A 25266-nucleotide genomic window follows, 5' to 3' on the forward strand; every position below is an offset into this window, starting at 1 on the left:
TCCCACTGCCGGGACTGGGTCTTCCCGGGCTCGGCAGCTGGCGTCGATTTCTCCGCGCTTTTCGGCGGCCTCGCACGCTAGCGCCCTCCGTCTCCCGCCCGGCCCTCTCCCGGTCAGCCCGGCGGCGGGGCCATGGCGTGGCGGCGGCGGCGGCCCGAGGCCCGCGGCGGGGCCCGCGGCGCGCTGGCGCTGCTAGCGCTGGCCCTGTGTGCGCCCGGGGCCCGGGGCCGGGCGCTCGAGTGGTACTCGGCCGTGGTGAGCACCGAGTACGTGGACCCGCAGACCAACCGGAGCGTGCGGAGCGTCTCGGAGAGCGGCCGCTTCGGCGAGAGCTCGCCCAAGGAGGGCGCGCGGGGCCTGGTGGGCGTCCCGCGCGCCGAGGACCGCGACCCCGAGGGCTGCGCGCCCCGCACGCGCTTCCTCGTGCCCGGCGGCCGGGGGGCCGCGCCCTGGGTCGCGCTGGTGGCGCGCGGGGGCTGCACCTTCAAGGACAAGGTGTTGGCGGCGGCGCGGCGGAACGCCTCGGCCGTGGTCCTGTACAACGAGGAGCGCCACGGGAACCTCACCGCGCCCATGTCCCACGCGGGTGAGCCGCCGGGGCGCGGGGACGGGCGGGGCGTCCGTGCGCCGCGGTCCCGGCCGACCGCCCGGCCCTCCGGCGGGACCGCGAGGGGCGGCGGCGATGGGCTCTGGCCGAAGGGAACTACGAGGGAAGCGCTAGGTTGGCTCGGTGTGACCCCCGGGGGCTCTTAGGAGGGAGGCGAGCCTAAGGGCAAGATTAGATCATCTCCCTGGGCCCTTCCAAGTGGAGGGAGGTGCGCTGTGCAGGAGGGTGATGGGGAGAACGGAAGAAATTAAAACTCGCAGGAGGAGGATTGTGGTTCTCGTTGGCGGAAAGTCTCATGATTCCTAATCATGGATCCCTTGCCATTCGGCGTTCCCCAAAGTCAGGTGGGGCAGGAGTGGAAGCTCTTTCCCAGGGCGTTCCAGGGTCTGGCTCTCCCTTCACCACGTCAGGTGGTGGCTTGGTGACACTCTGGTGCCTTCACTTTCATAAAACATGTCAATATTCTGAACTTTTGAGTGGGACAGTCTGGATTCAGCTGAGTCAGAAAACCTGGTTTTAAGTTGGGGTATGTTTTCTCACTTGCTTGCTCCACTGCCAATCAGATTGCTTGAGACTTGAGTTTAGTTGAAAATTTTAAAGTTGTGATCATGCAGGAAAAGATCTTTCTCTTGGGACTTCCCTGGTGGTGCAGTGGTTAAGACTCTGCCCTTCTGCTGTAGAGGGCACAGGTTCGATCCCTAGTCAGGAAACCAGGATCCCACAAGACACATGGCTTGGCCAAAAAAAAAAGAAATCTTGCTGTTTGCCAGGTGACCCTTCCCACACACTGTTCTCTGGGGCAACGGGTTGCATCGTCAAGCAGTCATGAAAGTTTAAAAGGTGCATTTTGCAACGTTATCATGCTCAGAACTGAATTCCAAGTGATATTCTACCCATACACGGCAGAGTCGGAAGGCCTTCTAAGAACACGACTCATTCTGAACTTACTGGGATTAAAATCTCTTTAGAGAGTTTCTGCTGTTGCTGCAAGTCAGACATCCTTTTTCCTGTGCTTTTGGTTTTTGTTCTGTTTTGGCTTCTTGAATGTAAGTTCAGAACACCTGTACAATGAGGACAGAAGAGTGACTTTGGATTTGGCCTATTTTAGCAGAACGAGGGAACGGAATTTTGTTGAGAGGTGAGGAAGTGAGACTGTTAGAACCACGCTTTCAAGATGGTTGACGGCAAGGGCTGGGGAGGTGCTAAAAAGTGGGTGGAAACCGTAGGGCAGGGAAGGGTGGGCTGGATGGCAGCGAGGCATCTTGAAGTGGGATGGGAGTGATCTGGTAGAGGTGTAGGATGGAGAAGAGGTAACAGAAAGAGTCAGGTTTTTGAGAAGGACAGCGGCCGGGTCCAGGATACTCGTGGAGGGGTTGCCCTCAGATAGGAGAGGGGAAGTTCCTCAGTTGCAACAGAGAGGAAGTGGATTTGGGGAGGAAACGGGAGCAGATGTCTTCGTGGTGGCACTGGGCGATGCACCACCTTTGGTGCAGTTATTCCAGTTGTCACTGTACCCAACTCATGTCTCTACAAGCCTCTCGTGAGAAGTTCTGTCAAAGTTCACGCAGCGTTCCAGATGCATCCTGTGGACAGGCATCTGCCAAAGAAAAGAGGGCAGTGTGTGAGGGTTCTCTGGTGCTGGGTCCTTGCAGTCCCTTCTGAGTGACATCGTAATGGGGACTTTTTCTTTTCCATGGCAGGCCCATCAGCCTACAGTTTTCTAAATCTGTTTACTGCATTTTTTGGTAGTGACATTCACGTCCTTCCAGGCTAATTGCACTTGTTCTAACCATGGTTCAGTAACCTTGCTTGCTTACATTTTTGACATATAATCTATCCAGGCCCAGAAAACACCCAGGCCCAGAATGCCCTGGGAAAGAGCTTCCACTCCAGATTATTGACATATAATCTCTCCAGGCCCAGAAAACACCGAATTGGTATTTATTTTACGTCTTCTTCTTGTGAGCTTCTGTTGCCATTATCAGTGTCCGTTCTAGCCTTTTTACTGTGAGAATAATTCTGTTTGAGAAAAAAGACAAAAGTAACAGCATTAGGAATTTTTAAAAAAATGTATGAAAGCTCCCAGTGCAGAGTCGGTATTCTCCACTTATTCCTCCCGACAGCCCTTGGAGGCAGGTACTTTAACCCCGTTTTACAGATGAGGAAACCGATGCCCAAAGAACTTAAATGACTGGCCCATGGTAACACGGTGACCTATGGCCAGATCATTCTTTGTTGCAGGGGACTTTCCTGGCCTCTACTCACGAGATTCCAGTTGTGACAACCAAAAATGTCTCCAGATACTGCCAGATGTCCGGGGGCAGAGGGGATGACAGTAGCATCCGATGTTTTGAACCGCTGACTTAAAGGGAGGTGAATTTGGTGCAGTGTGACCAGTGGGTTACACAGAGGACACGCTGGAAACAGGGAATCCACTTAGACCAGGTAGAAATGTGAGGGCCTATACTGTAGTGGTCACTAGAAATGGAAAAGAATGACCCTCATTCTCAGAAGGTGGCCCCACTGGGGACAAGGGTACAGATGTTTCATGGCTTTTTGAGAATGGACTAGATTTAAGAATGGAGTGAGTGGAATTAAGTCAGAAGAGGAGCCAGCTTTGACGGACTTGAATTTGAAACGTTACACAGAACGTTGACGGCAGCTCAGACTTTGCTTTCTCGTGTTTTGTCAGAGTGTGGACAGGGCCGGTGTAAAGCACTGGTCAGCGCTTCTGTGCCGGGGCTCCACAGGACAGGTCGAGGTGGCTGCTTGTAAACTCCAATCACGATAGTCTCCTCCCAAGTCTCAGAGAGAATTTCACCGGTTTTTCTTAGACCTGTTGCTTGACTACCAGAATCCAGTACAAGATACTTTGGGTTTAAATCAGTATTTTATTGTGGTTCTAAAACAAATCGTGACTTTAAGATAATGTTCTATCAGGACAGCTGTAAGGACCGTCACCCTAATGCCCAAGGTTGGTTCCCGTTACTTTGGCAGATGGATATACAGCGGCCAGTGTGGGCAAAGTATGGCGCCTGCTTGGGGGTAGAAACGCCTAAGACGTGTGCCGGACTTTGAGGAGTTCCCAGCCTAGTGGGAGCAATAAACAGACCTTTCCAGGCAGTGTGGTTTGGACCTCGACAGAATTATATGCACAGGTACTTAAAAGCATAAAGGAAGGGCATCCGATGCAGAGATAGTGCAAAGATGATTAGAAGTCAGTTTGACCAAGAAAAGTAAAAATTGATGTAAGTCAAACCATTGAAATGAAAGCTTTTGGAAAGGGTCGGCCTCGATGTGGTGATAGTTGGTTAACACCAGGCTGATCCTTTAGCTGACATCTTGAGTGGCTGGGCTGTTTAGACTGGCACTTTAGTTCTGTCAGCAGTTTACTGAGTGCCAAGTAAGGGCAGGGCTTAGAGGTGTGTTTGGGGAAGGGGCCAGAGTTGGGGTGGAGGGAGATGACACAGGTGATAAGAAATCCTTACCTCAGGAGAGATGTGCATTTTGTGTTTGCAGAGCATGGTAAATAGTCTTTTATGAGTGAATGATGCTCGATGATCTTGAATGCTGCACTCTCACAAATGATCTAAACGTTTAGATTTGAGATTAGAATGTATTTTGGTGCCCTAGGAAGAGATGGCACCTCACAGCCTCATAGCAGGTGGGATTAACTCAGACAGTTCCCAGACAGATGGAGTGTTGAAGCACAGCTTAAGCTGATGAAGGTATCTGAGTGTGTGTGTGGTATGCGGGGTGGAGTGGGGCTGTAGAACCTTCTGGGTGAAGGGAGTGGCCTCGGAAAGGACTGAAGGCCTGAGGTGACAAAGTGAGGCTTTCGGGAAAACTGCAAAGAGTTCACAGTAAGGTTTTTGAGTACTGTACTCAACAAATACGAAATATTCTTGAGCAAGCCAGGTTATCCAAAACAAAATGTGAAATTCCAAGAAGAGACGTGCATATATTTTTGAGTCCTCCTAACTCATCCTAGCCAACCATAAAGACATTTCTGTTCGCGTGATAGCTTCACATTTTGGAGACGTTTCCGTTCATATTTGGTGTACTATTTCCCCTGCAAAGGGAGTCTCTGATAATTCTCCTTATTGGGTCAGTTCAAGGATAATAGCGGAAGGTAAACCAGTTTTTCAGGTTGATTCATTTGTACAGAAACCCTTCTGTTGGGCCATCACTGTGTGATGCTGAGGGCAAAAACTAATAAATAAGAACTGCAGTCCTTCTCTAGGGAGGGGGAGGGGCCCAGGAAGACGTTCTAGCAGGAGGGTAGAAAGACGTGTACTTCAGAGGCATTGCTGCATCTTAAAGATTTGACCAGGAATTCTCCAGGTTTGGGGAGGGGGGGTGGGAGGGATGGAGAGAATATGGAAGTTAGGTTATTGGAAAAAAGAAAACCTGAAAGGTCATGGGATTCTCTCCGTTGGAGATTTAAAATGTATTTCTCACTGCCTGCATCAGTCTTCTGGAACAGAAATCTAAGCCGCTACTTTAAATATCTTAGTAGTTCCCATCTCCTTCAAGAGAATGTTGAAATCTACTTTAAATAGTTTCCTAGGGTGGAGGAATGGTACACTAGACTCAAATGTGACCCTCCAGAATGTTGAAGCTATTGACCAAAACAGATTTTCTTTTTACATTTTTTGTTTGTTTTTGACAAGGTGGTAAGGGGAACTATTATTTCTCAAGTAGGTTTATGATTGTGTGCTCTGTTTGAGACCTTATGCGATGCCGATGTCTAAGACAGAAATGCAACAGACTGCCTTCAAGGAGTTTAGCGGTGAGGTCTGTAGGTTCTTTTGGGGAAGGGCGGGCATTGCACAAGGTGACCTTTTTTGGTCAAGTGTGATTGGTAGCACTGAGGCCTGGGGAACAAAAACATTCAAAGGGCTTTTTCTCCCCCGTCCCAAGACTCTGAGCGTCTGTGCCTGAAGAAGGCACAGGCAAAACGTTTGGTTTGGCAGTCAGCCGTGACTTGCTCTCTCGTGCCACTAGGGCTCTCTAGGACTGGCCCCCGGTACATCCGGAGGGGCGGGCAGGGCCAGACGTGGGGCCTGTGCCTGGCACCCCTTGGGGTTGTGCACCGAGTGACCCTGAGCTGGTGCATGTTTACTCGACTGCCCGGCCAACAGTTCATCCCACACATGTCCCAGAAGAGCCAATCACGGGATCGAAGAAGTCTTCATTCTGAGTTTTTAAATTTAGAGTAGTTCCCAGAAGCAATCTTGCTGCTATAATTAGAGTGTAGCAAAATTTAGCACTCAGTATTTTATTCTATTTTTTAAAATTTCTTGTAACTTAATGAACTAAGAATTTCCTAGGTGAAAAATTTCAGATTGATACTGGAGATCTTTTCTGTCCCAGGTGTCCTTCTGATAATCACTGCTTGTCTGCAGTCCCTCCCTTGAGGTTTCAGGTGTTCTCAGCTCATTCCCCACCTCTCACTCATTTAGACAACAAATATTTATTAAGTAGTTACTATGTGCCAGGTTCTACGTGAGGTACGGGGGCTAATGAGATAAGCAGGATACCTTTATGTGTATTTAGTCACTAACCAAACTGGGCCAGTCACCATTCCAAATATGCTCTTATGATGGTTTCACAGCCAAGAAGTCTCCCTTCTTTTGCTTGGGGAACTCTTCCTATCCGTCAAGATGCACTGACTTCCCAGGGAAGAAGTTCCCTCCCTCCCCAGACAAAATGATCAGTTCATTTCCGCAGTTTTTTGTTATTCCACGTTCTCGTTAAATAAGCGACAGCCCCAGATAGAAAAATTCTCATCCCCATTTTACAGCTGAACAAAAACTCTCAGAGCACCCAGGCAGTGGTTGTCAGAGGGAGATGTGAGCCCGGTGGCCTTGAAGCCTGTGTCCCCCCGAATGAGGGGGCAGGGCAGAGGTACACGTAGGAGCTGGGGCTTCAGGACCCTGGAACTGGCTTTTCCAGGTGGTGTGTGACATTGAGCAACATTTTTTTTTTTTAAATTGGAGTATAATTGCTTTACAATGTTGTATTAGTTTCTGCTGTATTATGAAGTGAATCAGCTATATGTATACATATATCCCCTCCCTCTTGGACCTCCCCCCTCATCCCACCCATCTAGGTCATCACAGAGCACCGAGCTGAGCTGAGCTGAGCTCCTGCTTACAGCAGGTTCCCACTAGCTAGCTATTTTACACATGATGGTGTTTTTAGCCCTTGTCTGTAAAATGATTACTCGCCTCTTTCTGCCTCAAGTGAGAGACAGATGTGAAAGTGCTTCAGAGTTGGTTTTCTCCATTAACACACAAAGGTCATTCTATCATCAGTACCAGAAACTGTAACTGTAACTGTAGCATAGCAACATTTTGTTTTCTGTATAAAAGTGAGACAGGTACATGGGCTTCATTATACTCTCCTTTCTACTTTAGCATGTGCTTGAAATTTTCCAGGAAAGGAAACTTTTTTTAATTTATGAAAAGGGCTTTCAGCTTATAAAGCACCAGGTAATCATAAGTGGTATAAGTATCCTAATTGTTTCTGTATTTGTCTTTCTCGGCTACGAGATGTTTATTTCCCTGAAGGCAGGAAATGCCTTGCTCCTTATTAAGTCTCCCCAGTGATGACGTAGTAGACTGCGTGAGCGCTCAGACAGCTAGGGTGCTGGCCAAGTAACACTTTTAGGGCTGGGTCATAGGATCGGCCTCCAGACAGCAGTCACCTGAGAAGGGTGCCCTTCTGGGGTTTCAGTAACTAAATCCCCACGGCGGGGGGCGGATTTGCTACAGATTAAATTTCTCTCTATAATAAAATAGTGTTAGAATGTGGTTTCAGTGTAATGGCAGAGAACAGTCTTTAAATGTATTTTGTAAGTTAGTTTTTGAATAGGTAATATGTACACCTGATAGAGAATTTTTCCTGTGTCCGGCTCTCCCCCCGCCCGGAGGCAGTCAGGGTCCCCAGGCTCTGGGGTAGCCTTCAGGGGGATCTGTACTGATATTGCCACGTAGAACTCTTGTCCACACATTTTTACGTGCGGCTTTTTTCCTCTTGTGTCTTGACTGCCGTCACTATTAACAGAGCTGCTGCCTCAGACTGTGTACATGTACTGTAAATTATATAACTATTATTGATGGACATTTATATTTTTATTTTTTTAATAAATAAATAAATTTATTTATTTATTTTTGGCTGCGTTGGGTCTTCGTTGCTGTGAGCAGGCTTTCTCTAGTTGCGGCGAGTGGGGGCTACTCTTCGTTGTGGTGCGCGGCTTCTCATTGCAGTGGCTTCTCTTGTTGTGGAGCACGGGCTCTAGGCACGTGGGCTCAGTAGTTGTGGCTCGCGGGCTCTAGAGTGCAGGCTCAGTAGTTGTGGCGCACGGGCTTAGTTGCTCCGAGGCATGTGGGATCTTCCCGGACCAGAGCTTGAACCCGTGTCCCCTGCATTGGCAGATGGGTTCTTAACCACTGCACCACCAGGGAAGTCCCATTGATGGACATTTAGGCTGTGATAGCAAAATTTTAGAAAAAACACTGGCAATAAATATCTTTATGGATTCCTCCTGTGTACATACATAAGTATATCTGTGGAATTAGTTTCTTGGATCTGGAATTGCCGGGTCAGGGAGACATGTGCATTTAAAGACTTTTAGTAGCTGTTGCTCTCCATACCAGGTTGTAATAATTCACTCCCCCAGCAAGAGTGCCCGTTTGTACTTGCTCTTGCTGATATGGTGTATCAGACTTCTTGAGGTTTGCCAATCTTTTAGGTGTGTTTTCATTTGTACCATGACTTTTCATATGTTTAAATCCTTTCTGGGGGGAGTGATCGCTAATATGTACAGGATTTCTTTTGGGGGTGATGAAGATGTTATGGAATTAGGTAGTGGTGATGGTTGCACAGCCTTTGTGACTATACTAAAAACCATTGAATTGTACACTTATTTAAAAGAATGAATTTTATGGCATGTGAATTATATGTCACTAAAGATGCTGTTTTTTTTTTAAACCCATTTGTGTTTTCTGCAAACTGACTTAATTTTCTTTGTTTTTCTGCTGCTCTTTTTCTTATAGGAAATTAGCTTTTTGTCTTTGTTATGTTCCATGTATTTTTTCCCTATTGACCAGTTGCTCTTTTGATCTTGAGTCCTTGATTTTCCTCTCTTTTAGCCAGTGCAGAAAATTTTTGTTTTTATATAATTGGTTAGTTGCTCAAATCTTTTTCTTTTTTTTTTAAAGAAGTTTCGAGGTGATTTTTAACACTTGGAAAGGTTTTCCTTCAATATTAGTTATTTTTTAATTCCCATGTTTCTTCTGGCTCTTTTATGTTTTCTCTTTTTTATATATTTAAATCTTGGATTTGGTTAGAATTTATTTTGGCTTAAGTTGCAAAGAAGGGATGCAGCTTTTTTAGCCTCAGGTGATACTCAGTTGCGCCCACACTGTTTTTTTAAAAAATAATCCATTTTACCCCATTGATTTGAAATTCCACTTTCATCATTTACTGAATTCTTTCATGTATTTGGGTCTAGTTTCTGGGCTTCTTATTCTGCACCATTCTGGTTGTCTTCATATGCTACCACCACACTGTTTTAATTACTTTGACAACAAAGGCTAGTCCAGGTTTTACTGTTTACAAAGTTTTCCTGATTGTTCTTTATTATTTTTCCCCTAAATGAGCTTTAGAAGCAGAATTTTTAAGGTTTTTGAAATCCCATTGATAATTTAAAAAATTAATTTATAGATTCATGTAAAATTGGCCATTTTATTCCTTGTTTATTTCTCTTATTTTTTTGTGTTATGTCTGCTGATGTCCTCAGAACAAGATGAAATGATATCGAACATAGTGGGACTTCTCCGATTGCCTCCCTGAGTTATTGGGTGTGCTTAGGCATTCGTATTAATAGTCACAAGTTGAAATTGGTCTGTGTGGTTCTTATGTTGGTTTTTTGCTACCATGCTTGGTTCTATTACCTTAGAAATAATTTTAAGACTTCTTTTTATTTTTTTCAATCTGCTGTGGAGCACTTCAAATGTCATTGATGTTACTTGTTCTTTAAAGGTTTTGGGGGTAGAGCTCACCTGTGAAACTGAACGGGGGCCGGGGGCGGCTCTTGCTTTCTAGGGGGTAGTTCTTAGTGATTTATTCTACTTATGCAATCAGTCTGTTTTCTCCTTGAAGACCAGTGTTGGTAACTTGGGTTTTCTAGAAAATTATCCATTTTATCACAGTTCTTGGTTGTAGGTGCATGGAGCCATACTTTCTCTGTATCTTATTTTGTGTTCCTCATATTGATTCCTTTGTTCTTTCCTACAGGAACAGGAAATACAGTAGTCATTATGGTTAGCTACCCAAAAGGAAGAGAAATTGTGGATCTGGTGCAGAAAGACATTCCGGTCACAGTGACCATAGGGCTCGGCACCCGGCACGTACAGGAGTTCATCAGCGGTCAGTCCGTGGTGTTTGTGGCCATCGCCTTCATCACCATGATGATCATCTCGTTAGCCTGGCTAATATTTTACTATATACAGCGCTTCCTATACACTGGCGCACAGTTTGGAAGTCAGGTAATTGTCTCTCTTTAACTTTGCTTTTTAAAAGATAGTTTGTAAATATTTCCTATATATATTGCTTGAAATTATTGGACAGTATTCTTAATTTCATTATCACTCACAATATTTAAGTATTAATATGGGATTTTTTAAAATAAATTTATTTTATTTTTATTTATTTTTGGCTGCATTGGGTCTTCGTTGCTGCGCACGGGCTTTCTCTGGTTGCGGCGAGCGGGGGCTACTCTTCGTTGCGATGCGCGGGCTTCTCATTGCGGTGGCTTCTCTTGTTGCGGGGCACGGTCTCTAGGCGCGCAGACTTCAGTAGTTGTGGCACGCGGGCTCAGTAGTTGTGGCTCGCGGGCTCTAGAGCACAGGCTCAGTAGTTGTGGCGCACGGGCTTAGTTGCTCCGCGGCATGTGGGATCTTCCTGGACCAGGGCTTGAACCCGTGTCCCCTACATTGGCAGGCGGATTCTTAACCACTGCGCCACCACACCAGGGCAGCCCAGGGGGGGTTTTGAAATAAGTTTTAAATTAGAATATATTGAACTTTCTGTTCTGTGGGAAATCGGGTCATGTTTCACTTCTGCAGAGACCCTCTGTGCTTCCCAAATGTAAAGGGATGACAAAAAAGCAAGGCATGAGGTGGGGGGACCTGGTTCTGTGTTTCGAAAGAGAACGGGCCTCCCTGTCTCCATGGTGGAGCCGTGTTCAGAGCCATTTATCTGCAGAGACACTGGTTCAGTAACCGGGGAGAGCAGGGCCCTCTGGGTTCCCCACTCACGTGTTGTCTTGAGGACCGCCCCCGTCCTGGCTCTGCAGGCAGTAGATGGTCATTTCTGGATCATCTTCCACCTCCGACTAGGAAGCCTCTGCCCTTTTAGGGACGTTAGCCGATGAGCGTACGGAACCCCCTGCTCAGCCGACGACGTTCTTACCAGTGATTAAACATAGAAGTGGTTTCTTCTAAAAGGGAACCCTCTTGCACAGTTGGTGGGAATGTAAATTGATACAGCCACTGTGGAGAACAGTATGGAGGTTCCTTAAAAAACTAAAAATAGAACTACCATACGACCCAGCAATCCCACTCCTGGGCATATACCCTGAGAAAACCATAATTCAAAAAGAGTCATGTACCAAAATGTTCATTGCAGCTCTATTTACAACAGCCAGGACATGGAAGCAACCTAAGTGTCCATCAACAGATGAATGGATAAAGAAGATGTGGCACATATATACAATGGAGTATTACTCAGCCATAAAAAGAAACGAAATTGAGTTATTTGTAGTGAGGTGGATGGACCTAGAGTCTGTCATACAGAGTGAAGTAAGTCAAAAAGAGAAAAACAAATACCGTATGCTAACACATATATATGGAATCTAAAAAAAAAAAAAAAGTCGTGAAGAACCTAGGGGCAGGACAGGAATAAAGACGCAGACATAGGGAATGGACTTGAGGACACGGGGAGAGGGAAGGGTAAGCTGGAATGAAGTGAGAGAGTGGCATGGACATATATACACTACCAAATGTAAAATAGATAGCTACTGGGAAGCAGCCGCATAGCACAGGGAGATCAGCTCGGTGCTTTGTGACCACCTAGAGGGGTGGGAGAGGGAGGGTGGGAGAGGGAGGGTGGGAGGGAGATGCAAGAGGGAGGAGATGTGGGGATATATGTATATGTATAGCTGATTCACTTTGTTATAAAGCAGAAACTAACACACCATTGTAAAGCAATTATACTCCAATAAAGATGTTAAAAAAAAAGGTTCTTCTTCAGACATGGAGTTGAAAATAAGTATTCTTGAGCAGCAAAACAGCCCTTAAGTTAACATGTGGCTGTTGTGTACATTAGGACTAAAGTGGTAGTTTCTTTTTTTTTTAAATTTATTTTATTTATTTATTTTTGGCTGCGTTGGGTCTTCGTTGCTGCGTGTGGGCTTTCTCTAGTTGCGGCGAGCGGGGGCTACTCTGCATTGTGGTGCGCGGGCTTCTCATTGCGATGGCTTCTCGTGTTGCAGAGCATGGTCTCTAGGCACGCGGGCTCAGTAGTTGTGGCTCGCGGGCTCTAGAGCACAGGCTCAGTAGTTGTGGTGCATGGGCTTAGTTGCTAGGCGGCATGTGGGATCTTCCAGGACCAGGGCTCGAACCCGTATCCCCTGCATTGGCAGGCGGACTCTTAACCACTGCGCCACCAGGGAAGCCCTTCAGTGGTAATTTCTTAAAATTAGTTTCATTGTAGTCATCTAACTTTGCTTTTTAAATGAAATTTTTCCATAGCTTGCTTATATTATAATATATGAATTTTTTAAATAGTGACTTAAAATTTTCAATAATAATAATGTTTTTCCTCCCTAAGAGCCATAGAAAAGAAACAAAGAAACTTATTGGGCAGCTTCCTCTTCATACTGTAAAGCATGGAGAAAAGGTAATATTTTCATAGTTTTTTGTTTGTTTGTTTAGACTAAAATACAAATCTGTTTATGTGTCTAAACTCAGTATCAATCATGGAGTTTTGGCTAGTCTGAGTTAGTGTTAACTATGACGTATGTGTTTATTTTAAAGAAGGGTTGGCAGAAACACTCTTGTATATGTGGAGAGCCTTCCAGACCTGTGCTGCCGGAGAGTACCACTAGCTACATACAGCTATCTGAATTTAAATGAATTAAATTAAACTGAAAACTCAGTTCCTCAGTCACACTGGCTACATGTCAGATGCTCAGGTGGCCACACTGGCTGGACAGTGCCCACACGTCCATCTTCCACCTGTCGGTCAGACACAGGTAACTCTGAAGCAGCTCTGGTCTCTACTGGAGACCCTGAAGCTTAAATCCATCTCCATTAAATCTCACACACTCTGTCCATTCTCTCTGAGACTCCTTTAATTACAGGGAGAAAATACAGGGATTTGTGGAGAAGGGGAGAAGAGATGTTTTTAAAACTTTTTAAAAAAGAAACGTTTCACATGGCCAACCTGAGACTTTTTTTTTTTTTTTTTTTTTAATTTATTTTTGGCTGTGTTGGGTCTTCGTTTCTGTGCGAGGGCTTTCTCCAGTTGCGGCGAGTGGGGGCCACTCTTCATCGCGGTGCACGGGCCTCTCACCATCGCGGCCTCTCTTGTTGCGGAGCACAGGCTCCAGACGCGCAGGCTCAGTAGTTGTGGCTCACGGGCCTAGTTGCTCCGCGGCATGTGGGATCTTCCCAGACCAGGGCTCGAACCCGTGTCCCCTGCATTGGCAGGCAGATTCTCAACCACTGCGCCGCCAGGGAAGCCCCAACCTGAGACTTTTAAAAGGCCAAAATCGTACCAGAGTTCAGAAGCATTTTTGGAATAGGACAAATCCCAACGAAATCTCAGAACCTCAGGTTCTTAGAGGATAGATTCCTTAAAAGAAAACAGTTGCTAATGCAGGAATAGTTATTCCCTTAATGGTCCATTTATTGTGCTGGGAAATGTTGATGGCTGTGTTGACATAGATAGCTATGGGTTGGTTCCATTGTTTGGATTTTCATTTTATCTCCCTGACTTGTTGAGATTTAGTCCATCCATGCCGATCCCCCAGTCTCCACTCCCCGGTAAGTGCATTTGGGTCCACATCTCCTCCTCTGACCTACTTAAAGGATTAAAGCTTCAGAATAACACTCATTAAATTTATAGACCTTTGATTTTAAAACTTTGGAATCTGATATTAATGGTTCACGTGGAATGTGTTATATATTCTACTCTTGGAATTGTATTGTTTGCTGCATTCTTGCCCGAATGCCTTACGTTGTAATAACAATGAATTTTCATAGTTGGTGCAAGGTCCTGCTTTCTTTCCATGTAGATGTATTAAACAGGAAAAGTTAAAAAAAGAAAAATTCCCATCTCATGGGAAGATTAACATCTGATTTACAAATCACGAGGGTCCCTGGGGAGAGAGCCCAGCAAATGCCTGGGACAAACTGTGCATTCAGCTGGCACTTCTGTGACAAGCATGGAGTTTTATGTTCCTCTTGAAATGTGTCTTCTACTCTCTGGGGCAGGAAATCTGTCCTTAAATATGAGAAGACATAGATTTATATGTGTGTAATTTACTGCATGGAGTCTTTGAGAACATAAATTAATTGATATCATTCTCTTCATGTACAGAACATTTTTGAAAATAGGCTTCTATGGACTGTTTTTTGAAAGCTGTCAGTAATAATGGTTAAAAAAAAAGGATCCATAAATGGTCCATGAGGTACACACGTGGATTTTCTGGCAATTTACATTTTAAACTTGTACAGAAAAATACTGTATTTTTTCTTAAATCTACACCTTGTCCAGTTCTGAAGACTATTTGTTTTCTAATTTTTCTTTTCTTGTGGACTTGATCACAGTAATGTATAAGCTTGTAAACCATTAGGGAAATAATTATTTCATCATCCTTGCATGGCATGTGAAAAAAGGTGATAATGTATAGTTGCAACATATAATTTTAAGTGCTGTTACAAAGTTAATTTTAATACAATCTTTGATAGCAGTATCTACATGTAAAATCAGTTTTTACTGCTTGCTTGTTAACACGTGACCCACGTGGCTAAAGATATTTTTAAAGAATTCCATGATGACTGTGAAGCTGTGTCCCATAAAATTAACTTGCTAAAGTTGCAGACACTGATTGGTAGCTCCTGAATCCCCATCCCAGAGTCCTGGGAGAGAGAGTCTCATTGGCCTGTTTTGGGTCAGGTGACCAGGCTGGCCATGCCTACTTTGGTTGATGGGCTGAAGCCAGGTGGGTATGTCCAGGGGGTACCCAGGGAAGTGGGGGAAGGGCTGACACCACCAAAAAGGTCTGTGACCCACAGATTCTCAGAAGTTGAAATTTTGTCACAAGACTGCTTTTTCCCCAGCAATTTTTGTTTCTTTTTACCTTTATTAACTTGATATATGAAAAAGATAACTTCTTTTAATTTATGGTTCTTTTTTTGCTAGTGAGGTGAATACATTCAGATATTTAGCTATTTGCATTTTCTCATCTGTAAGTTATAACTCTGTTCTTTCACAAATTCTAATGAAAGTGCTTTTGTTTTGTGTTTTTAATGATTCCAGAAAACAAGTAGCTAATTAGATATTCATTCTCTTTGTTTTACATTTGAAAAATAATTTATTTTATTATAATAAAGCAGGCATTTGCATTTCTACAGCCCTTAAAATATGATCACTTAAAAAAATGAACAGTAGCCTAGAATTTAAACATAATTCGTGTCTGATTAGGTAGACGATGAAATTTTTTCTTTTTCAGCCAAATTCTTTAAAAAAAAATCCCTTGATAGTGGTAAAAATAAATACCAAGTAGAAATTATTTGTGTTTAAATTCAGGATGTACCAATGTAGAGTAGAATTCATCATTGTTTTACCCAGGTTGTAGTGAGTTTTGGTTTTGTTTTGTTTTTGTTGTTGTAGTGAGTTTTACCAAGTGTATACTGTATACTAAGGATATAGTAAATTTTTTCCTCTTCTTTCTACAGGGAATTGATGTTGATGCTGAAAGTTGTGCAGTGTGTATTGAAAATTTTAAAGGAAAGGATGTTATCAGAATCCTGCCATGCAAGTACGTTCTCTTACTTCCTGAGATGTTAAAAATTACTGGCAAGTTTCAGGTTTCTGACCAAAGAGTGAACATGTTTTTCATGATATGAAGACCTTGCTATCAGGTGATATCTTGTGATCATCTCACCTTTTAGAAAAGAAGCTGGAAGTCTTCAAGGCTCCTCCTGTATTGTTTTACTTTAAAATTGCTTTGCTTGGAGACTTTAGGTGACCATTAAGACCCATTATGTCCTTTTGTCGTAGGTTGGCTTTTAGTCTTTAAGCAAGGCTTCATTAGGGTCCTGGGAGCCTATACTACACATTGAGGATTCGGATGGGTGAAGGCCCTGGGCGGGAGGGCCAGGAGCAGCCAGCAGCCGTGGCTCCGGCTTTGCTGGGTTTTTTACTTCTAAATATTTTAATACTTAATGTTTTGAACTAGTGAGCATTTTCCCAGACATTTATTAGAAATGTTATTTTTAAAGACATTTCCTGGTTATGTATCTTTGTCTATTATTTTCTACCGAGATGCCTTTTTTCTTAGATTAGGCTCTGCTCTTGTTTGCACCCTGGGTTTGGGTTCTTTTGGGGGTTGTGTGAAATAAATATTCCTCCCTTATTTCATTAATTTATTTTCTTTAGCAACAGGAAGTTATGTTTCCTTTTTAATAATGAGATACTTCGTTAACTTTTTTAAAAAATTGCTTTGTTAGCAGAAGGGTGTACAAAGATTATGTTTTAAAGCTGGTCAATGTTAATTATACTTCCCACCTGTTAGAAGCAGGTCACAAGTTAAAATATAATTATGTCTTGCTGTATGTTTGCCAAGTGTTTTTGTGTCTATCCCAGTACTTTATAGCAGATTAAGTTCTCAGGAGTTCTGTAGAGGAAATGAAGGAATGAGGATGAGAATAACAAAATTAATTTTCCTGCATGAAGATGGTGAACTTCAACCTACAGGCATTTATATGGGTTGGTGTGGTGGATACTTAATGAACTGGGGTCAGTGTCGGGTGATGGTGTCCTGTAGAAAATTATTAAGATAGAAAAGAATTTTCACTCTAGGCGGGCTTAGGGCACGTCTTTGTGACTTGGATGCCACACAGTGAGCAGCCTGAGGCTGATTTCCTTTTATAGGAAATCCAGATACTCCTGAAGGCCGAGCTGGGATTTGTACTGGAGCTTCATACACAGATGAGTTTACATGTGCACATATCCTGGTCTCCTTCATGGGGTTTCATTCCGTCCACCCCCGTTTTCTCCTACGATTTATATCAACAAATTTCCGAATAAAGCCCACGTGTTGGTTTTGTTTTTTCAGAATGATTCCAGTGGGTCAGTTTCAGTTTGAGGATGGAAAGGTCACAAGACAAGCTGGACTGGACCATGTTATGTCCTTACATGCTGTGATTTTTAACTGCACTGGCAGATTTCCCTTTGAAGGAAAGGTCTTCAGACAGTGATGACGTAATGATAATGAAAAATTACTGAGGATTTATTGTGCCTTGTAACCACATCACACGTTTGCTCCTCAGAACAGCTGCAGGGTAGGTGCAGAGTGGCCTCAGGATCTAGTTCAGAATCACAGCATCAGGACGTACAGCCGGTGTCTGAGCCTGATCTGTGTGGCTCTGATACCCACCGCTGCTCACCTGCAGTACAGGTAGAGAATGTAGATTCATCACACAGGAGGGGAGTTAGCCAGTGAGGACAGTCAGTAAAAGAAGAAAATTCATATGTGGTTTTTCTTTTTTTGATTCTGAAAGCGATATGTTCATTCTAGAAAAATGTAGATGCTACGAAAATATATAAGACAAAAAAATAAGAGTTTTTTTTAGCCTGCAAGCCGAAGATGACTTGTTAATATTTTGTTGTATTTCCACCGGAGTCATTTTATAGACTTACATCAGATACTATCAGTTTAGTATTAGTTTGTTACTATTAGTTCACTCTTGGGTTACTTAGGCCACGTTTATTCCCAAATAAAAATACATCCTAGCATGATGTGAAAATAAGCCATGTTATTTTTGTGCAGCAAAGGGGGAATTTCCCTCTACATGCCAGATTCTATTTAAAGTGGAAAAATAGAATAGATGACTACCTAGGGTAAATGGATAGACTGGAATGTTGATTTGACGGCATTTAACTTGTAATGAGAAGATGAGTTGGTGGAATGTGTTGTTTCCTTTATAAGATATAAACATTTATTTTAAAACATTAACACATACTTAATTTTTTTAGGCATATTTTTCATAGAATATGCATTGACCCATGGCTTTTGGATCACCGAACGTGTCCAATGTGTAAACTTGATGTCATCAAAGCCCTGGGATATTGGGTTTGTTACATTTTTGTTTATATTCAATCTCTGCACCCCCGTTCTCCCTGAGTGATTTCGATTCTGTTCCTGACCAGAGGCAGGAGTGGACTAAATGCTCCTTCTAGCATCCTGGTGGTTCCTGAAGAAATTTTCCTCTTTATTAAAAGTGAATTCCTAAGACATTCCCCAAAATCAGTGAACTAAATTTGTGATTACAGAATAATATGCTAGGTGTTTCCTTAGAGTTTGTACTTAGAGTGCTATCTTTGATAGATGTTGGTGTGATACATTGCAGGGTGTATAGATGCTAGTCAGTGTCATATAAACAAGAATTATTATAAAATGTTTGAAACGGAAGTTACCTCGTGCACAGGTGCACATTTTACCTACGAGGAAGCTAAAGCCCATACCTCTTGACACCAGCTCTCCCAATACTTGGGTTTCAGAGTCAAGATGCCGCGGGGAAATTTATCCTGCACCGAACGTGCTCCATCACTTTGTGATACTGAGATGGTCATAGACCTTCCTCAGAAAATAGAGACGGGAGGGCAGAGTGAAAGAGAGCGTGTCATGGTAGCCACGCGCTGATGCCTTACACAAGTTATTACATTGACTCTTCCAGCCCCTATGGGAGGGAAGCGCTGTGACTCTCCTTATTTTACTAACTAGAAACTCGAGCTCAGAGAGAAGTAGCTTTCACGGTGAGGTCACACGGTGAGGTAACAGGGAATCAGCTTTCAGGTGCAAGCTTGCTTAATTCCAGTGTCCAAGCTCTAAACTACCCTCCTACCCAAAAGAGGGGAGGGACATGGATGGGGAAAAAACCCAGATCTTCCTAAATTGTTATATTTTTAGAGTCTTCCTATAATCTATTAATGTCTCAAGATATTCTTGATTAAATATACATAGTTTTGAAACAGAGATCTCTGAAAGAAGTAATTTAAGTATCAAATATATTTTTCTTGTTGCTAAACAGAGGTTTTTGCAGCATTTATTACAGAGGTAGAAACTACAAAGAGGTTTTTTATTATGATAATGACTTTATGTGACTTAAAGCCATAACAGCCTTCAAGGCTGCAGGCCCCCTTCGGAGTATTTTTCATTTTCTAGTTCAGCGTATCTTCAAAAGAGAGCTGAGGGACCACGCACTGCCTTAATAACCAGTGTGATTTTCTGTGAATTATAATTTTCAAGTGTGAGCTCCAGAGGCCTCACCGTAGGCACACGGAGGGGGAGGTAGCAGGACTGTCTTACTGGAAACTCATTCGCCTGGATGTCTGGAAAATGTGCCTTTGCTGTAGAATTTCTAACATTCGTTGGTGCGTAGTTCTGGATAAGTGGCGGCTCTCCCCAGCGTGGAGGCTCACCCCGTCTGCCTCACGCCTTCCTGGGGCCGCGTTTGGGACAGTAGAACCCAGGGAGCGAGACAGGTGTCTTCTTGGCAGTTTTCCTTCTTTGTCTTTTCCTCTCGTAGATACACTCTGAAGCTTCTTTTGTTTTCTTCGTCAGTCATTTTAAACCTCTTTTCATTTCTAAACCTTTGTGCAAAAGGCATTTCACTGACCTTAACGTTGAGACTTTAATCCTCGCGAGTTTAGCTTTTGGAAATATATCTATGTGTATGTTTCATGTGTTAAACATCAAGGCTCTTCCTTTTGTATCAGGTTGGATTGCTTTCAGAATGTTGATTTCAGAAAGCTAGAATATGTGTCCCCAGAAGGCTTGCTTGCTTTTTTGAAGAAACCTACAGTAACTTTAAATCAAACTTAAGGAATTAATTTGTCTTGCCTTTAACTTTTGTTTTTTAATCCTTTGACAAATCGGCCATTTTCTTTGGGCCCACTGGCCCCTCCTGCGTTGGACTGTAGAGATAGTTATGACTCTCGAATGGTAACTAGTTCTCATTTCCAAGAAATGACCGCGGTGAGAGCGGCTTTGACGTGCCTCTTGTCCCTGCTGTGTGTGTTCGCTCATGGGGCGCAGGCGTTCATCAGGGGAGCGATGTGTAAGGTGCTGGCTCTTGAACTTGGCTCCGGGGAGACGAAGGGATAAGACTCAGCCCTCCTGCTCGCAGGCTCCTGGGGGACTCCGCTTTCTGGACGGGTGGGTGGAAGCCGGGCCTGCAGCCCACCCCGCTGGCCAGGGAGGCCCGTTTGAAGAGTGTGGGCACAGAGGAAGGCGGCCTTGACCCTGCCAGCTGCATGTGGGAAGGGACAGGGAGGGGTTTTTAGAGGCGTGTCTGAGCTGCGTGTTCAAGGGTTAGTGTATCGCAGGGAGTGACCAGGTGGGGTTTGGGACGGGCAGGTAGTTCAGTTTGGCAGGTATTTAGACAAGTTCCTGGAAGAACAGGCCAGGGTGGGCTGTGCGGCAGGTCGGATGCTACGGCAGCTCAACAGGATTTGCCGGTCGGTGCGTCACGAGTCTGTTCTGGGGGTGTTCCGTTGCCTGTGAGCAGGCAGGGAGCCACGTGGTGCCCGGGAGTGGGGAGAGGGTTCCAGAAGGCGTGTGGAGCCGGCAGTGCGGGCGGCGTGGCGGTGCGCTGCCCTCAGCCTGCGCCAGCGTTCGCAGGACCACCCCCCAACGCACACCCCTTCGGTCGGTCACTTAGCAGCAGCTTCGGCCATCACGACACAGCTTTGACCCTGGCATGAATCAAGAAAGGTTTCTGGATGGCCCCTGAATTTTGAGACTTCGACGTAGTGACGCTTGTAGAGTCTCCCGCTCTGACTTTCGTGATCTCCTTTTCTTCTTTGAAGCAGCAAATGGGGAAGCGAGGCAGACTGGCAGCGGGTAGACACCCTTTCTGTAAGGAAGGAGCGGAACTGGTTATCTTGCAGTGAATGCAGGTACAGTCTGCGGCCCTCTGCTGTGTTCAGAAGCCTGCTCATCTCCGAAGCCCTGGCACCTGGCAGCCATTAGGGCGGTCATTCGAGGTCAGGGCTGCAGCCTTAGTGATGAGCGCCCAGCCAGGCTGTTCAGAAAGGCAGGAGAGTGCATTTGTGGCGAAGCTCCGCTTTCTGTCAATAAGTAGTTGAAACGGTGGCATCGTTTGTATCAAGGGGAAAAATGGTTTTTAGAGGAAAAGGATTTAGGTCTTGAAAAGCTGCTTATTGAAGAGGGCTCATTTTCTGGTGATGCTAAATAAAGAAGACACTGATGTGCTTTTTTGCCATGTTCGTGTATAAAAGTAAATATTTTGTATGAATTATGAGCAAAAGATGATAGATAAGCCTGATCGTGTTACTGAGAAAAGGTATTTTCTTTGCTCTGACTCTCAAGGGAGAGCTTGAGGACGTGCAGGAGACGCCCGCCCCAGAATCTCCCCCCGGGGGCGTTTCGACTGCAGATCTGAGTCTTACTTTACCAGATGGTGACAGAAGTGACGCGGGCAGCTCAGCACTGCCCACCACCAGCGACTCCACGCCGCCTCGCGAGGCCAGTTTTAAAGAGGATGCAGGTGAAAACACGGCCTTGCTGGGTGAGTCTTTTGCGGGTTCTCAAACAAAATGATGTTATCAGTGGTTGAAAGAAGGTGAAGAAATACATAAGGTGCAGAAAAGCGTAAAGGAAGAATGATAACTATGACCTCACACCTGCAAATACCATTTTAACACTTTCATAAATATATTTCAGATGTTTTTTCTGTGTTTAAGGATGGGGAGAATATCATTCATGTGCCGTTAGGTGACCTGTTTTTTTTTAAATTTTTGGCTGCCTTGGGTCTTCGTTGCTGTGCGCAGGCTTTTCTCTAGTTGCGGCGAGCAGGGGCTACTCTTCCGTGCGGTGCGCGGGCTTCTCTTTGCAGTGGCTTCTCTTGTTGCAGAGCACGGGCTCTAGTTGTGTGGGCTTCAGTAGTTGTGGCTCACGGGCTTCAGTAGTTGTGGCGCACGGGCTTAGTTGCTCCGCGGCATGTGGGATCTTCGCGGGCCAGGGCTCGAACCCGTGTCCCCTGCATTGGCAGGCGGATTCCTAACCACTGTGCCACCAGGGAAGCCCAGGTGACCTGTTTTTTCCTCTTAATGTGTGAAGCTCTTTCTGTATCAGTAGACAAGACACATGATTTGGTACAGCTGCGTAGTATTACATTTTGGATTCACTGTCATTTCTGTAAACCACATCCTGCTGATGGACTTTTGTCGTCAGTGACACCGAAATCATTTTGTGTATACATTTACCACCTGTCTGTAAAATAATGAATTGCATTGTTTTAAATTACTGATGCAATTATCTTCTTTTCATATTTGTTGGTTATTTATATTTCTTTTCTGAGTTGCCCATTATTTCATCCTTAGCTTCTTTTTCTATGGAGAAACTAATTTTTCATATTGATTCTAAGAGCTCTTGGTCTTTGATTTTTATCTAGCTTCTCATTCTTTCATGATTCTTTCTGCCTTTGACACCATGCTAACTTAAGAAAATCTGTCTCATCTGAGCGTTATTATTAATTTAAATTTTACTGACATTTGTGGCTTTGTATTTTACATTTAAATCTTTAATCCGCATTGTTTAAGGGGAGATTTAACTAACCTATTTTTCCCAAATGTTTAACCACTTGTCCATTGTTTAGTGATAATTACTTGTGAATAATATGTTTTGATATTTGAAAGGCAAGGCAAATTCCTTCATCTTTATTCTTTTTAAAAAATGAATGCTGAACTATTCTTCATTTTTTAAGATTAATCTTAAAATCAACTTGCCATTTGTAAGAAACTCCCATGAGAATTTTTATTATAGTTGAATTAATTTATAGGTTATTTTAACTGAGAAGAATTGATGCTTCTAATTTTGAATTTTGCCATCCTGGTAGAGGAAGCATATTTTTCCAAATCGGTAGTATTCAAACTGAATCAGTTTGTCTTTTTTGCCCATTTTTAGAATCTGGGAGGCAAAGACAGAAATATGAGAACTTAAGTTTTAAACCAGTACCAGAGGAAGAAAGAATGCGTTGTGTAAGAAAAAGGGAGAATGAATTTCAGAGAATGAGGAAGTGGAAAGGTGGATTGTGTAGGAGTTCTCCTAACCAGCTCTCCTGCTGGGACTCTGCCTTGTAAGGCAGAGAGTTCCATTTATAAATGTTTATAAATGGTTCTTGTTTTTAGGAATTCCATTGCTTTGTGCCTAAGTGCATACCATTGTTATTTTTTTTTTTTACCATTGCCTTCAGGCTCCAGAAAGGAAATGAAATTTGTTTCCTTGAGTACTTGACTACCCTTGAGATATTTCAGGACAGGTAAAACTCTTTTCCTAAACTAAATTTCCAAGTATTTGTTCAGGTAATTCATAATTCGTTCAGGTAATTTGACAGGTAATTTATATGTTAATGTTCTTTCTAGCCTATAATTGGATCGTTTGAGAACTATTGGAAAAAATCAATTCTTTTAAGCAGACATTAGTACTTTAGTATAGTGTTATTAGTACTTTAGTATAATGTCTGCTTATAATTATATTAGTATAATTAGTGTAACGTAGCTTTACTCGCAACTGAGCTAACATTCGCTCAGGAGCGCCTAGGAAACGGATGCGGGGGTTATTTACGGTAGCCCACTCCCTGTAGGACGGTCTGCCCGAGGGGGCTCCTCTTTTGTCTGCTTGACCTCAGGTCTGATTGAGGAAGTATCCTGTCACTGTAAGAAACCTTTTGTGCTGAAATTATCTTGTACTCTTCTTCCTAGTAACATCCGACTGGATTCGAAGGCCAGTTTGAACCTCTCTGTGCCTCAATTTCCAGTCTCTAGATTGGGGATAATACCAGACTTGTCTGTAGCTCGTAGAGTCTGTATTGCCCAGTGAGCTAGCTACTGTTTTCATGGGTGGTGGCACCATCGCTGTGTTTGAAAACACACTCTCATTAATCCCACCAGCTCAGCGTGTGTCTTTCCTGTAGCCCTGTGCTGACCACATGAATACTGGTGAGGCTAATGCCAGAAAACCTCTCATGCTCTATGTGAGGACGGTGTTGATATGTTTTCTTGACTGTCTGGAATAGGTTGTTGTTTTTCCATGTAAGTTTTATTTAAAATTTTCTGTAATTTGTTTCTTGAACTATGATCTCCAAATCTAACAGTGTTTATGTAATTAAAAGTTCTGAACATACCAACCAACGCTGGCTTTTGTTGCTTTGTTGCAGAGACAAGCAGGAGTGACCCTCAGCGTGAAGGACTTGTCTCCTAGCGTATAACCTGCCGGCAGTGTCACGGACAGAGCCTGGGCTTGAATGAAAGGACATTTTATTTTTTTTACTTTAGGACATAGTTTGTATATGTGAAAATAATGTACATTCTTTTACCTTTCAGGTTCTGATTTGATGTACAAAGGGCTAAGATACTTTATTCTTAAAGAGAATTTTTGATTAGTCTTCATATATTTATCTACTAAAATGTATCATAAGATTCTTTCTTCTTAAGGATGGTTCTAGACTAAGCACATTGAATTCAGACTAGTTGAAATGGAGTTGTGTGATTATATTCTGTAACTGATCACATGAGTTTCCCTGGAGGAAAGACTTTTTTAGAACATTAAACTTGTAAATGTGATGAGAGAAATCGATCGCTTCCTTGCACCTCTGTACTATAGAGAGATTTCCAAACCTTAGAGCACTTTCATTGTTGTTTTTTATTTGGAGTTATGGGAAAAGCACTGGTTGACTTTAGGATTTGCATTTCTCCCTTTCATTACCTAATTTCTTCTAACAACCTTGACGGGGAGGGAAGTTTTGTCCATTTTTTTCTATACAAATAAAAAAAGCTACGATTCCATATTGTGCCCGAGCATGAAGTTCTTCATTGCTTGTTAAAGAAATGGAGTAGACAGACTCTGATGGACTCTGATACGGCGTTTTGGGGGGTAAATGATGACTATACTGATTCCAACTGCAGTTTAATCTTTACAGTTATAAAGGGCGGTAGATGGGGACTTTTCATTGCTGTTGTAACAAAATAAACAAGTAACCAGTTTTCTTGATTAATTTTAAAGCAAACTTGGGCTTCCCTGGTGGCGCAGTGGTTGAGAATCTGCCTGCTAATGCAGGGAACACGGGTTCGAGCCCTGGTCTGGGAGGATCCCACATGCCGTGGAGCGGCTGGGCCCGTGAGCCACAATTACTGAGCCTGCGTGTCTGGAGCCTGTGCTCTGCAACAAGAGAGGCCGCGATAGTGAGAGGCCCGCGCACAGCGATGAAGAGTGGCCCCCCCTTGCCACAACTAGTGAAAGCCCTCGCACAGAAACGAAGACCCAACATAGCCAT

General features: G+C 43.8%; 1 protein-coding gene across 1 annotated transcript; it reads left to right on the forward strand.

Annotated features, from left to right (window-relative positions):
• On the forward strand, positions 1–24783 carry RNF149 (ring finger protein 149). Its single transcript, XM_036874066.1, has 7 exons — positions 1–586; positions 9914–10164; positions 12509–12577; positions 15643–15725; positions 17945–18041; positions 21303–21501; positions 24151–24783. Exons 1-7 carry the CDS (start codon positions 133–135, stop codon positions 24192–24194), a joined length of 1197 nt encoding a protein of 398 aa, XP_036729961.1. The 5' UTR covers positions 1–132; the 3' UTR covers positions 24195–24783.
• The last annotated feature ends 483 nt before the right edge of the window (positions 24784–25266 follow it).

Source organism: Balaenoptera musculus, chromosome 13 (genome assembly GCF_009873245.2).
Source record: "Balaenoptera musculus isolate JJ_BM4_2016_0621 chromosome 13, mBalMus1.pri.v3, whole genome shotgun sequence".
Lineage (NCBI taxonomy): Eukaryota > Metazoa > Chordata > Mammalia > Artiodactyla > Balaenopteridae > Balaenoptera > Balaenoptera musculus.